Genomic DNA, 15,291 nt, shown 5'->3' on the forward strand with positions numbered 1-15,291 from the left:
GATCCAAAACATTGAACTTATTCAAAAGCGGCTAGATATAGCACTTGGGACGAATGGGATCAAAGGTTATGCATCAAAAGCAGGAATCAGGTATGAGTTGGATAATCAGGAATGATTATAGTGAATGGCAGAGCAGGCTCAAAGGGCCAAATGGCTTCCTCCTGCTCCTATCTTCTTTGTTTCAATGTCAATGTCTTTAAGAGAGAGAGAGACCTGGGCCAATCTTTCCTGAGTTTGCATCCTCCCTGGATTCACTTCCTTTCATTTCAGTTGTTGCAAGTCTCCAATTTTCCTCAGAATGAGAAAAGAAAGTGTTTTACTCACAGATGCCGGAGACAGGAGGAAGTTTGAATCTGCCTGAAGCGCAATCTTCATTCACAAAAAGCCCGAGCTCTGGCTGGAGGACCAGACTCCTTCCGGTCCTCCGATTCTTCTCATTGGCCATAGCTGGTGAAGGGCCGTGACTCAAAAGTGCGCGTGTGCGGATTTTGTGTCCTTGCGCATGTGCGGGTGTGGGGCGGAGCCCGGGACGAAGCCGGCGCCCTAACCATTGTCTGTCCGGGTCTTCCAGCCTTTCCCATTGGACAGCAGCTCAGGGCGGCTGGAGGGCAAAGTCCCGCCCACCCCTACGTGGGGCTCCGCCCCTGTGTGTCTGTCTGTGGGGGATTGACCAATGGGAACTCTGTTGTACCGGAAGGACTCTTTCCAACTTCCGCATTCAGACCATAGGGATGAAAGAGTTGGTTCAGTTGCTCATCGTTGCCCAGCAAAGATGCTGCTCTCTGTGTGAATGAAGATTGAGCTTCAGACAGACTCAAACTTTCTTCTGTCTCCACCATCTGTGAGTGAAACACTTTCTTTTCTCCCCCTTCCCATTTCTTTTCTCATTCTGGGGGAAGTCGTTGACATGCAGCAACTGATCATGAAAAATAAAAGCAGGAGTGACCACCAGGCCCTTCAAGCCTGTCCTGCCATTCAATCCGATCATAGCTACTCTGTCCCAGCTTCAACCCTTTTACTGTGCCATTTCCCCATAGCCCTCTATTCCCGATCTATCAAATATTTATCTACCTCTATTTAATATTTATAATGATCCAGCCTCCATCACCCTTTGGGGCAGAGAATTCCAGAGATTCACCATCCTCTGCGAGAAGACGTTTCTGTACACCTCAGTTTTAAATGACTGACCCTTACCTTGTTTGAGACTCTCCCAGTCATGAAAACATCTTACCAGCTACCAAATCAAGCCCCCTCAGGATCTTATATATTTCAACATAGTCACCCCTTTGTCTTCAAAACTTCAAGGAACACAGACCTAGACAATTTGCTTTCTTTTGATAGGACAACCCTCCTATCCCAGGAATTAATCTAGTGAATCTCCTTTGGACTACCTCCAACGTTACTATATCCTTGTTTAGGTATTCAAGGTGAGGCCTCAACAACACACTGTACAGTTAAAACAAAACATCCCTGTTTTCAAACTCCAACTCTTTGCAATAAAAGCCAAAATGCCATTTTCCTTCTTACCTACTGCGGGACCTACCTGCTAGCTTTTTATGATTCATGCACAAGAACACCAAGATCCCTCTATACTTCACTTACCTGCAGCCTCTCTCCATTTAGATAAACTCCCTGTAGATTCCTCCTACTTCACACTTCCCCATGTTAAACTCCATTTGCCATGTTTTGAAGACAAAGGGGGTGACTTTATTGAAACATATAAGATCTTGACGGGGCTCGACAGGGTAGATGGTGAGATATTTTCACGAGTGGGAGAGTCTCAAACAAGATGTAGGGTCAGTCATTCAAACCTGAGGTGTGCAGAAACTTCTTCTCGCAGAGAGTGGTGAATCTCTGGAATTCTCTGCTCCAAAAGGTGGTGAAGGCTGGATCATTATAAGTATCTATCTATAATCTATTGCAAAATCAAAATATCCTCATCACATGTCCTTCCACCTATCTTCATATCAATTGGAAATCTTACATTCTGTTGCTTTCTCCAGGCCATTGAATAATGAACAATTACAGGCCAAGAACTGATCCCCGTGGTACTCCACTAGTTACATTTTTCCACTCTGAAAAGGACCCATTTATTCCAACTCTGTTTTCTATGTGATGGCCAGTTAGTCACATTGGCGGATTTCCAATCTTCTGACACCCTCCCGGAATCTAATGAAAAATTTCAACAAAATTCTCCGCTTTCCCTTCAGCAACATCCATTAAAAAGCTAGCGTGCAGTTCATTGGATCCTGGTGACTTGTCTGCCTTAGCCACTGAAGGGAAAGGAAGTGAGTCCAGTCTGAACATTCCACACATTGTCAGTCCAGTCACGTAGACATATATCCGTCTGGCAGCCTGCATGGAGATTTTCAGCTCTCTGTGTCCAGGACAGGAAGCAGTGAGCATGGATCTGTCAATCAGCACCTTCAGGAGAATTGGGAGGGTGAATATTAGATACAACAGAGTGAGAATGGAGGGAGAGTGTGTGGGATGGAGATTTACAGCTTTTGGGGAATGAGAGAGAAGAGAATGTTCCATAGAAACTTGAACTGTGTGTTCTGAATTTCTATTCTGTACTGACACTGATGACTTGTAAATTCCTTTTACAGAATATTAGAAGGTGAGGATTACAGACAGAAATCTCAAACCAAATGTCACACCAACATCTGACAGAGTCACTCAATTCATTGGGACCTGAATATCACTGACCTATGAATCCAGAAGGAGAAATCTTCCTCTGTTCTGTCTGTTTCAGATGATTTGAAACATCAGTGTGACTGGAAAAGCACCAAGACACACACACACCTGAGTGAGAGTGTTCCAGTGCACTGAGTGTGGGAAGAGCTTTAACCAGTTGCGCAGCCTGAAAATGGGAAGAGACTGTACCCGTGTTCTGTGTGAGATTTAACTGATTAACTAGAGAATCACAAGGACACCCGCACCATGGAGAAACCGTGGAAATGTGGGGACTGTGGGAAAGGATACATGTGCCCATCTCGGCTGGAAATACATCGACGCAGTCACACTGGGGAGAGACCATTCAGCTGCTGTGTGTGTGGAAAGGGATTCATTCAGTCATCCGAACTGCGGACACACAAACTAGTTCACACTGGGGAGAGGCCATTCATCTGCTCTGTGTGTGGGAAGGGATTCAGTCAGTTATCCAGTCTGCAGACACACCAGCGAGTTCACACTGGAGAGAAGCCGTTCACCTGCTGCGTGTGTGGGAAGGGATTCAGTCAGTTATCTAGCCAGCAGAGACACCAGCGAGTTCACACTGGGGAGAGGCCATTCACTTGCTCCAAGTGTGGGAAGGGATTCAGTCAGTTATCCACCCTGCAGACACACCAACGTGTTCACACTGGGGAAAGGCCATTCGTCTGCACTGTATGTGGGAATGGATTCACTCAATTATCCAACCTGCAGACACACCAACGAGTTCACACTGGAGAGAGGCCGTTCACCTGCTCGCAGTGTGAGAAGGCATTCACTGACCTATCCTCCCTGCAGAAACACCAACGAGTTCACACAGGAGAGAGGCCGTTCACCTGCCCTCTGTGAGAAAGGATTCACTAACTCATCCAGCCTGCAGACACACCAACAAGGTCACACTGGGGAGAAACCATTCACCTGCACTCAGTGTGGGAAGGGATTCAGAGTTTCATCCCAGCTGCTGAGACACCAGCGAGTTCACAAGTGATTCCAGTGGTTGGATTCTGCTGTTACTGTTTCTGCTCTCAATTACACCCAGGACTGCATTTGTTCATTCTCACAATGGCTCAATGTGGAGGAGCAAGGGTTTCTTTCTGATGGACTGGCCAGTCTCACCACTTTGCCTCCAGTGGCTGGTCTAAGAAGTTAAGTGATATTTAGTCAGCCTTTCTATTTGAAACCCTCCCCAAATGCCCATCTAATTTTCTTTGTAATTATTTATTGTCTCCACTTCCTCCTCCCTTATAGGCAACAAATTCTAGATCATTACTATTCATTGCATCAAAATATTCTTCCTCACATTCCTCTCCCTGCATTTCTGACCCAAAACCTTAAATCTGTGTCCCCTCTCGTCCTTGTCCCATCAGCGAATGGGAACAGCTTTTCTTTGTCCACCTTATCTAAACCTGTCAGAATCTTGTCCACCTCTATCAAATCTCCCCTCAACCTCCTTTGCTCCAAGGAGAACAATGTTGACATTGACGATAAAGAACAAACTAACAGAATGTGTTAACACCTAAAATCAAATGGGAATGTTTAATTTCTGTTTTAAAGATACTGTGAATATATTGTCCTGGACAATAAAGGTATTGGAATAACTGCCCTTGGGTGTGGTTGAAAGGAATAAATTCAGTTTGATATCCAGCTATATTCTCGGGAAAATCCGGAATATGTCCATGGGATGAACTGTTTGATCGTTTTCTCTTCAAGATATTTACCTGCTTGTCCATGAACTTTGTTTTAAAGAAATCCACATTTGAAAGCCTGACCACTACATGAAATATCAGCACCATAACAGGGAGATAAGAAACACAGACACTCATTTTGATCTTTTCATCAGCACACCTGAGAGTTAAGAATTTGTGACATGATTTTGAGATAAAGGAGTGAGTGTGCAGATGTGATTTGTTACATGTGAAAAAAGCAAGCCTAAATTCATGGTGAGATGGAGTGAAGAGCGGGTCCCAAACACACACAGCTACTTGAGACACAGCAGGAGATGAAATGGTTAATGTGGCCAGGGGATTGAGACAACATTGTGACACCATCAAGGCATTGACACACGTTCCAGAGAGAAACTGAGTTCAAAACAATCAGGATCCAATTAAACACACTGCACATGGACACAAAATGAGGAAAAATTAAAGTAAAATGGATAATATTATAGATTGGGACAATTAGTGGCTTGGGAGAAATAATACTGACTAAGAGCTGTCCACGAGTTGGATAGGGGTAAAGAGAAAGCTGGAGAATCTTTTACATCCATACTTTATCTGTTGCTTGAAACATCTGTCCTTATGTACAAGTAACCTAGAACTCACAGCGCTCCTTCAGGAGAAGACAAGATCGAGTAGATGTTACCCCAAACGGCGCCAGAACAGAACTGGAAAATAACAGAGTGAAATTGAGTGAGGGGTCAGAGAGAGAGTTCTCCTCCCCCTCACGATGTGGACTGTAAGAATCCTGGGGGACCCTGGACTTCAGGTTTTCTTGCTAATTAGTGAACATTAAATTAAATTTTATGACAGGCTGTGCATTGATTTTGAATTTGATTGTTACACTTCTCCTGTTTTTATTCCTGTTGTGATTACACTCTGGGTAAGGATGGTTGACAGGTGTTAGGATGGGAAATTGTGGTTTGGGTCTTCATTGACCAAATATTTTATTGATCCGAAAGGTGTAAAAGGACAAAAACATCATCAGAAATCTGGCAGAGCTGAGAACAGACCATTTGCTGTGTGGAAACAGGGAGATAAACAGGTCCCAGAGGACAGAGAAAACAAGAGTGCCTTGAATCCTGGGTGTGAAGGCCACCATGTTTTCACTGCTTGGCATGGGGATGCTGACTCCCTGTACCAGGGACGGAGCGTGGGGAGACAATTGTTTGAGAGTTTGACGTGGCTTGGTTGGGTACAGATGATTCAATGACAGGTTTTGTAATTGGGTAATTCAAATGTTAGCTCGGCAGTGATTGGGTTAATTCAGCCTCCATAGACTTTGTGATGTAAAAAAGTATAAGAAGGGATTCCCTGAGCACAGAGATTTGTTGAGGTTTTACATTTTGCATTGATTGGTGCCATGGTATCTGGGGCAGAGCAGGGAGCATTTCCATGGAGATGCTTCTTCTACCCAGAGTGTAATGGTAATGCTGCTGCACTTTGATACTACTGCTCAGACATTAGCCTGTGTCAGCTCTTATTGGTACTGAATAAAATCTAACCACTGTCACCAATAAGGGTTATCACTGGGAATCATTTCAGAGTTTGGGAAAAGGGGGGAAAGGGTTAATTGACTCCCTGAACCCCATTTTCTAACATCACTGTGTCAAAAATAAAATCTCATCTCCCCCTCTGGCTTCTTTGCCAATTACCTTAGAGGGAACTCACTTTCTGTTAAAGAGCCTGCCAACCCCTCTCACCCACTTTCCCATTTTTACTGATTAAAGTTTATTAATGAAACAGAATGTGATTAAAACAAACAAAAACTGTCTCAAGGATCAAAGATAACCAGAGTAAAAGGATGTTCACAATGTTCTGGACACAAATCATGTCTCCTCAGCTCCTCTGTACCCTGTTCCCGTGACTCCCCGCTTTGAACACAGGGACACTGAACTCTGGGAGTCACGTCACCATCAGACCCAGTCACCCCCTCCTGAGCCTCGATTGGTTGGAGGCCCATTTCCCAGTCAGTCCTCCAGCATCAACCTATCTCTCTATTAGTGCGACGCCCATGGCAGTTTCCCAAGTGGGGTGCAGGCTCCATTACTCCTAGTTAAATTCAGCCCTCAGCTCTGTCGCCTGGCTGTCACTGACATGAGCAATAGACAGAAAGGTGTCCCAGGTTCAAATGGGAAATTGAAACTTGTGGCTTTAAACCAACACTTCAACGTTTGTCAGTCAAATCCATGTTATTTATACTGGGGGTTTTATGATGGGATTAATTGAAGTGTTTGGCTAGTCAGCAAGCTTGATAAGCACTGATACCAGACTGTTCAATACTTCTGCCTTAGATTGCAAAAGCTTCTCACTTTATCCCCTTCCTGAACTGAAAGTGAAAAAAAACAGAAAGTAAGTCCCTCTAAAGTAATTGGCAAAGGAGCCAGAAGGGGAGATGAGATTTTATTTTGAGATGTTAGAAAATGGGGTTCAGGGAGTCAATTAACTCTTTCTAGGTGTGAATGACATTGTGTGTGCACAACCTGGATAAATGAGTGAATCCCTTCCCATATACAGAGCAGGTGAATGGCTCCTCCCCAGTGTGACTGTGTCGATAAATTTCCAGCAGAGATGGGACGCTGAATCCCTTCCCACAGTCCCCACATTTCCACAGTTTCTCCATGGTGTGCGTGTGCTTGTGACCCTCCACGTTAAACAATTAGTTAAATCTCACACAGAACATGTGTACAGTCTCTCCCTGCTGTGAATACTGCAATATATTTTCAAGCTGTGTAACTGGTTAAATCCCTTCCCACATTCAGTGCACTGGAACATACTCATTAGTTATGTGGGTGTTTCGGCCACACTGATATTTAATGTCTCTTGAAACAGAAGGAACAGAGAAACGTTTCTCCTTCTAGATTTAAAGGCTGATAACATTTGGGTCCCGATGAACTGAGTGATTCTGTCAGATCATGAATTAATGTTTGGTTTACAATTTGTGTCTGTATTTCCTCACATTCTAATATCCTGTAGAACGAGTTTACAAATGTCATCATAGTCAGTACAGGATAGAAATTCATAACAGACAATTCTAATTTCTACTGAACATTTTTTCCTCTTTCATTTGCCAAAAGTTGTAAATCTCCATCCCAGACACTCTCCCTCCATTCTCACTCTGCTGTATCAAATATTCACCCTCCCAATTCTCCTGAAGATGCTGATTGACAGACCCAGCCACACTTCCTGTCCCGCCCAGATATATAAAGTTAAAAGTTTATTTATTAGCCACAAGTAAGGCTTACAGTAACACTGCAATGAAGTTACTGTGAAATTCCCCTAGTCGCCACAATACGGCGCCTGTTTGGGTCAATGTTCCTAACCAGCACGTCTTTCAGAATGTGGGAGGAAACCGGAGCACCCAAAAGAAACACCCGCAGGCGGGGGAGAATGTGCAAACTCCACATAGACTGTGACCCAAGTCGGGAATTGAACCCGGTTCCCTGGTGCTGTGAAGCAGACTTTCCAGAGCCTGCAATCTCCTTGGATTCACTTCCTTTCCCTTCAGTTGCTGCAAGTCCACAATTTCCCCAGAATGAGGAAAGAAATGGAAAGGGGGAGAAAGTGTTTTACTCACAGATGTTGAAGACAGGAGGAAATTTGTCTGAAACTGAACTTTCATTCATACAAAGCCTGCACTCTGATTGGCTAGAGAACGAGAGTCCTTCCGGTCCTCCAACTCTTCTCATTGGTCAATACCTCAGCACGAAGGTCAAGGGGTGGAATCTCTTCCACACACGCGCAGCGTCCTCTCTCTCTGACATGCGCAGTCCCGGGCCGGCCTCCCGCGCGGCGGATAGAACGGTTTCGCTAGCGCGGGGGATTGTGGGACCTGTAGCTGCCATTACTCACTCGGAGCCCAGTCTCCAAACTCCGCGACTGGGATAGAAAGTAGGGGTGGGGGGGCGCAGTGACCTCACCTGACACAAAGTACACGTGGGAATAGAGGGATACAAACGGATGGTGTAGTTAGGAACACATGATCGGTGCAGGCTTGGAGGGCCGAAGGGCCAGTGCTGTATTGCTCGTTGTTCTTTCAGTCAGTGGATTGGATTGGGACGTCCCCTTAGCAAAACAGTTTATTCACTTCAGGTGGAAAGATTTAAATTCCAACTTCACTGGCCTGAAATAGAAAGAGGGGCGGGGAATGCGCAGTGACCTCCACCCTGATACAAACTCACGCCAGCCCTGGGTCTTTGGCTTTCTGTGCAATGAGTTGGGACTTAGGTGTCCAGCTGTGAGCCGGGTCAAGGGGTGTCCATGTTGCGAGTCAAACATGGGGAGGGGACCCATGTTTGTGTGTGTGTTCATTTGTGTGTGCATTGTGTGTGTGTGTATGAGGGTGAATGGACCCCAATGTATGCTTATGTGTTTGTGAGAGAAGGAGAGTGGATTCAATATTGTGTGTGCAAGAAAGAACTAGAGCTATGATGTGTATGTTTGTGAGATAGAATGAAGAGCCCACGATTGTTTGTGTGTTGTTGAGAGAGAGTGGAGTCAGTATGCGTGTGTGTGAGAGAAAGAGGTTATGGTGTGTGTGTGTAAGATGTGGGGGGGGGGAAGAATGTATATGTCCCTTGTCAGGCCTCATTTGGAGTACTGTGCGCAGTTCTGGTCGCCTCACTATAGGAAAGACGTAGAAGCTATTGAAAAGGTACAGAGGAGATTTACAAGGATGTTGCCTGGACCGGGAGGCATGCCTTATGAAGTTAGGTTGGGGGAGCTGGGACTCTTTTCCCTGGAGAGACGAAGGTTGAGAGGCGACCTGATAGAAGTTTATAAAATGTTGAGAGGAATAGATAGGGTGGATTCTTAGAGGCTATTTCCCCGGGTTGAAATGGTCGCTATGAGAGGACACAGATTTAAGGTGCGGGGAGGAAAGTACAGAAGTGATGTTAGGGGTAAGTTTTTCACTCAGAGGGTGGTGAGTGAATGGAATCGGCTGCCGTCCATGGTGGTGGAGGCGAACTCGCTGGGGTCTTTTAAAAGACTTCTGGATGAGTATATGGGGTTTAATGGGGTTGGGGGTTATAGATAGGTCTATAGATTGGTAGGTGTTGATGTGATCGGCGCAACTCGTGGGCCGAAGGGCCTGTTTGTGCTGTAGTGTTCTATGTTCTATGTGTGTGTGTGAGAGAGACAGAGAAAAGGGGCTGTGAGTGAGAGAGGAGAGTGATTTTGTCTGGATGGGTAAGTGTGAGAGATGGAGAGAGATTCTGTGTATGGGTGTATATTCAGGAGAGGAGGAGGGAGTAGAGTGTGTAAACGTGAGAGAAAAGAGATATGAGTCTGTGGAAGTCTTTGTGATAGAGTGTCACTTCAGAGTTTGGGCCTCCAGCGTGTGACTGAGCTTTGCAAAGTGGATGGAGAGTTGTGAGGCTGGCTTGATAATATTGTAGCTGCAATGGAGCATGCGTGAATATTGCGAGCTGGTGGGTGGGGTATTAATTAATCCTTGCATAATAATCGGTGAATGACTGGCTTTGGGAACAAAGTTAGTTCACACAATAATAGCCTCTATGCAGTCAGTAATGTAAACTGAAAGCTCTGATTTTCATTTGTAAATCAGGGGAAAGCGCGAACACAGTCCCCCACTACCACAAATTCTGCAGTCGAACATCCCACATTTGAGGACAACACAGGCTTCAGCACTCCCAGAGTGCAATGGAATAGCCTCATCCTGGGAGATCAACCTACCTGATCATTGACTCTCCCCTGCCAAGTAAGTGTATTCAATTACTGTAATATATTGTCACCCCACATCAAGCACTACCCCTCACAGTCACACAGACGCAACTTTCACTCATAATATCACCCTGTTCAGATTAGTTGTCAATGGAACAGCTCAATTCTTCCCAATAATGGCAGTGACATGTTGAACTGTGTTACTTGAGGGAAGGCTGCATTGCTGGAGGGAGTGCAGAGGAGGTTTACTAGGCTGATACCGGAGTTGAGGGGATTGAGCTATGAGGAGAGGCTGAATAAACTAGGCTTGTACTCGTTAGAGTTTAGAAGAATGAGGGGAGATCTCATTGAGACGTATAAGATGATGAATGGGATGGATAGGATAGAGGTGGAGAGACTCTTCCCGCTCAAAAAAGACAGTAGGACTAGGGGGCACAGCCTCAAGATAAAGGGGAGGCGGTTTAGAACGGAGTTGAGGAGGAACTTCTTCACTCAAAGGGTGGTGAATCTCTGGAATTCTCTGCCCGTTGAAGTGGTGGAGGCTGCCTCGCTAAATATTTTTAAGAAGCGGGTTGATGGGTTTTTGATAAGAGAAGGGATTAAGGGTTATGGGGAGAGGGCGGGAAAGTGGAACTGAGCCACGACAGATCAGCCATGATCTTATTGAATGGCGGGGCAGGCTCGAAGGGCTAGATGGCCTACTCCTGCTCCTATTTCTTATGTTCTTATGTTCTTATGATATAGAGACTGCCATGCTTATTTGTATATTACCCTTAAAAGGACACATTACTCCGGCAGGCTTGAAGGGCTGCGAATGGCCTCCTCCCGATCCTATTTTCCTTTTCGCAAATGAAAGAGGACAAAATATTCCATAGCAATTAGAATTGTCTTTTATGAATTTCTTTCCTGCACTGACTATGATGACATTTGTAAACTCCTTTTGCAGGATATCAGAATGTGACCACACACAGACACAAATTGTAAACCAAACATTAATTCATGATCTGACAGAATCACTCAATTCATCGGGACCTGAATGTTATCAGCCTTTAAATCTAGAAGGAAAAATGTTTCTCTGTTCCTCAACTTCAGAAGACATTAAATATCAGTGTGACTTTGTCAAGGTTTTCCATATTACATTGACTGGTGCCATGGCATCTTGGGCACAGCAGGGAGTATTTCCGTGGAGATGCTGCTTCTACCCAGAGTGTAATGGAAATGCTGCTGCACTTTGATTCTACTGCTCAGACATTAGCATGTGTCAACTCTTATTGGTACTGAATAAAATCGAACTACTGTCACCAGTAAGGGTTATCACTGGGAATCATTTCAGAGATTGAGAAAAGGGACGAAAGGGTTAATTGACTCCCTGAACCCCATTTTCTAACTTCACTGTGTCAAAAATAAAATCTTATCTCCCCCTCTGGCTCCTTTGCCAATTACCTTAGAGAGACTCACTTTCTGTTAAAGAGCCTGCCAACCCCTCTCACCCACTTTCCCTAAAGTGCATCAATCTCATCAGGAAAAAGTCCAGAAAAATCAAATATTTTTACTGATAAAAGTTTATTAATGAAATAGAACATTGTTAAAATAAACAGAAAATGACTTGAGGATCAAAGACAACCAGAGTAAAAGGATCTTCACAATGTTCCACACACAAATGGTTTCTCTTCAGCTCCTCTGTACCCCGTTCCCGTGACTCCCCGCTTTGGACACAGGGACACTGAACCCCGGGGGTCACGTTACCATCAGACCCAGTCACCTCTGCCTGAGCCTCGATTGGTTGGAGGCCCATTTCCCAGTCAGTCCTCCAGCACCTTCTTGTCTCTCTATTAGTGCGACACCCAGGGCAGTTTCCCAACTGGGGCACAGGCCCCGTTATTTGGAGCTAAATTCAGTCCTCAGCTCCCTCGCTTGGCTGTAACTGACACAAGCAATAGAGAGACAGAAAGGTGCCCCAGGCTCAAATGGGAAGTCGAAACTGTTGCTCTGTGACGTAGTGAGCATTTATCTGGTCAATCGATGTTTCTGATGTCAGTCAGAATGTCCATCATTACTTTTCACCTGTTGCTTACTCTGTGTTTTATAAAAATAAAGTTTTTAAACTTTTACAGAATGGTCAGCTTTGAGGCTTCAGTAGTTCGTGATGAGGTCATCCAAAGGTCAAAGCCTCTCTTTTCTCCTTCCTGTTTAACTAAGGGTTGTGTGGAATATTCCATTCAGGGGGAGGTGGTGGGAACGTCTCTGGCCGAGTAATACAGAAACCCAGCAAAGGATCTGGGGACAGGCAGCTGGTGGGATTTGAATTCAGTGAATCAATCTGGAATTATATAAAGTTAGTCTTAGAAATGGTAACCATGAAACTGTCGATTGTTGTAAAAACCCATCCAGTTCACTCTATTAATAACCCCTACTGGGGAAGGAAATCTGCCATCCTCACCCAGTCTGGCCTACATGTGAATCCAGACCCACACAGTGATGTGGGTGACTCTTAACTGCCCCTCTGAAATGGCTGAGCAAGTCACTCTGTTAAAGGGCAATTAGGAAATGAGCAACGTGTGCTGGGGCTTTGCCAGCAGAGTCCACATTCCCAGGAAAGAATAAAGAATATTCCACGGAAAGTGATGGGTGATTTGAAATGAATTGAAAGTAGGTCAGGAGGTGCTCGCATCGTCCACAGCTGCTTTTCAATGGATCCCCCTGTTTAAAATGAAAACACATCAGTGTACCCCTTTCCCAGACACAGTGGACCTTGGAATATCACAATGCTGTTATTAAACATTCCTTTGTTAAAGAATCAGTCATTTAGAATTGTGAAACAGACAGAAATTAAATGTTCCGTTTTTCCTGGGATCCTCCTGTGCCTGGCACTGGTGTCCTGAACAAGGTTCTTAACATTCTCTTGGTTAAAGGTTCCTCCTTGTTCTTGCTGTCTGTTGTGTCCTTTGTCACAGTCTGTACCAGGACATTTTTATTGAAAGGTTGTTAAGAAATTCCAGTGAATTCCAGCCCCTTGTGTAATGTTCCATTTGGTGTAGGTCAGATTCAGAGATGTCCACGTATGTGTGAAAAGGGTTCTGGGTAAGGGACTTAACCCTTTTTTACCCGTTAGTAACACTGAACCCTTTATTCAATTCTAAAGTATAAAGTCCTCATTAGATATCAATTCTGTTATCTACATTTCACGAACCAGTCTATATTTTCATCACAAGACTACACTGGGAGCACTGTCAACATCTTACTAACTTGATTGATTTTATCGATGGGGTGATCGATGTGGGTAGAGCAGTGGATATTGTGTACATGGATTTTAGTAAGGATTTTCAACAAGGTCCCTCATGGTTGACTCATCCAGATTAAGGTGCATGGGATTCATGGTGATTTGGCGCTTGGATTCAGAATTGACTTGCCCATAGATGTCAGAGGGTAGTGGTGGAAGGGTGTTTTTCTGACTGGAGGTCTCTGACTAGTGGTGCTCATGATGTGGAGATGCTGGTGTTGGACTGGGGTAAACACAGTAAGAAGTCTGACAACATCAGGTTTAATTCCAACTGATTTATTTGATAGTAAATTCACAAGATTTCGGGGTTTGCCCTTCGTTAGGTGAATGGAGAGTTCTGGCCTCAGACAGAGCACATAACAGCACAGACAGTTTACAGATTACTGATTGCATTCTAATCATTGATTGGACTGATTGAAATTGTCCCACACTCAGAGCCGGTGAATGGTCTCTCCCCAGTGTGAACCCAATGAAGCCTGAAGGTCTGATGACCTTTTAAATCTGTTTGAGCAGTGAGAGCAACTGAACAGTCTCTCCTCAGTGTGAATGTGCTTGTGGTCCCTCAGATCCGCAGCACTTTGGAAGATGCTCCCACAATCAGAGCATTAAAACTGTTTCTCGCTGCTGTGAGTGCTTCTGTGCTTCAGCAGGTTGGTTGAAGCAGTGAATCCCATCCCACACACACAGTGCAGGTGAACGGCCTCTCCCCAGTGTGGACTTGCTGGTGTGTTCGCAGGTTAGACAACTGAGTGAATCCCTTTCCACACACAGAGCAGGTGAATGGCCTCTCCCCAGAGTGAACTCACTGGTGTATTCACAGGCTGGATGATGTTCTAAATCTCTTTGAGCAGTGAGAGAAGCTGAACGGTCTCTCCTCAGTGTGAATGTGCTGGTGGGTCGCCAGTTCACCACAGATTTTGAAACCACTTCAACAGTCAGATCTTTTAAAGGATCTCTCCTGAGCGTGAGTCACTTTGTGTCTCAGCAGGTTTGATGACAGAGTGAATTCCTTCCCACACTCAGAGCAGGTGAATGGTCTCTCCCCGGTGTGAACTCGCTGGTGTCGCTGTAGGTGGGATGATGTTCTAAATCTCTTTGTGCAGTGAGAGCAGCTGAACGGTCTCTCCTCAGTGTGAAAGCGCTGGTGGATCATCAGATCCTGAGATCTTTTGAATCCACTCCCACAGTCAGAGCATTTAAAATGTCTCTCATTTGTGTGAGTAACTTTGTGTGTCAGCAGGGTGGATAAATGGGCGAATCTTTTCCCACATACAGCACAGGAAAATGGCCTCTCCCCAGTGTGAACTCGCTGGTGTCTCTGCAGTTTGGCTGACAATCTAAACCTTTTTGTGCAGTGAGAGCAGCTGAATGGTCTCTCCTCAGTGTGAATGCGTTGGTGGGACACCAGTTTCTGAGGGGTTTTGAAGCCACTGCCACAGTCAGAGCATTTAAAGGGTCTCTCCTGGATATGAGTGACTTTGTGTGTCAGCAGGTGGGATGATTGAGTGAATCCCTTCCCACACTGAGAGCAGGTGAATGGCCTCTCCCCAGTGTGAACTCGGTGGTGCGTCCGCAGGGTGGATAACCGAGTGAATCCCTTCCCACACACACAGCAGCTGAACGGCCTCTCCCCGGTGTGAACTCGTTGGTGCATCTGCAGGGTGGCTAACCGAGTGAATCCCTTCTCACACACAGAGCAGCTGAATGGTCTCTCCCCGGTGTGACTGCGTCGATGAGCTTCTAGCTCAGACGGGGATCTGAATCTCTTCCCACAGTCCCCACATTTGCATGGTTTCTCCATGGTGCAGGTGTCCTTGTGACCCTCCAGGTTAAACAATCAGTTAAATCTCACACAGAACACGGGTACAGTCTCTCCCCGCTGTGAATGCTGCCATGTAT

At 45.3% G+C, this 15,291-nt stretch overlaps 2 protein-coding genes and 1 non-coding gene across 4 annotated transcripts in view; 1 reads left to right on the plus strand and 2 right to left on the minus strand.

Annotated features, from left to right (window-relative positions):
- LOC145363731 (uncharacterized) overlaps positions 1 to 4,523 on the plus strand; it is a 469,439-nt gene extending 464,916 nt beyond the window's left edge. The window contains exons 1-2 of one of the 2 annotated variants that reach the window (XM_080218971.1): positions 735 to 841; positions 2,610 to 4,523. In XM_080218971.1, coding sequence (XP_080075097.1) covers positions 2,944 to 3,561 — 618 coding nt within the window. In that variant the 5' untranslated portion in view covers positions 735 to 841; positions 2,610 to 2,943 and the 3' untranslated portion in view covers positions 3,562 to 4,523. Of the gene's footprint in view, positions 1 to 734; positions 842 to 2,609 lie in introns of those variants that run through there. The other variant, XM_080218972.1, reaches the window with a different exon arrangement.
- Positions 4,524 to 9,993: 5,470 nt separating this feature from the next.
- On the minus strand, positions 9,994 to 10,157 carry LOC145335664 (U1 spliceosomal RNA). Its single transcript, XR_013885297.1, has one exon. It is a non-coding gene; the product is annotated as a U1 spliceosomal RNA (small nuclear RNA).
- A 3,836-nt stretch (positions 10,158 to 13,993) lies between these two features.
- On the minus strand, positions 13,994 to 15,237 carry LOC145363694 (uncharacterized). Its single transcript, XM_080218915.1, has one exon. The coding sequence runs from the start codon at positions 15,191 to 15,193 to the stop codon at positions 14,321 to 14,323; it is 873 nt and encodes a 290-aa protein (XP_080075041.1). The 5' UTR covers positions 15,194 to 15,237; the 3' UTR covers positions 13,994 to 14,320.
- Between the last annotated feature and the right edge of the window lie 54 nt (positions 15,238 to 15,291).

The sequence above is a fragment of the Carcharhinus amblyrhynchos genome, unplaced genomic scaffold, assembly GCF_965287045.1.
Source record: "Carcharhinus amblyrhynchos unplaced genomic scaffold, sCarAmb.v2.hapA scaffold_39, whole genome shotgun sequence".
In the NCBI taxonomy this organism is placed as follows: Eukaryota; Metazoa; Chordata; class Chondrichthyes; order Carcharhiniformes; family Carcharhinidae; genus Carcharhinus; species Carcharhinus amblyrhynchos.

Coding starts and splice junctions, on each gene's coding strand:
- LOC145363694 (XM_080218915.1), bottom strand. CDS start 15,193: ATGGAGAAACCATGCAAATGTGGGGACTGTGGGAAGAGATTCAGATCC.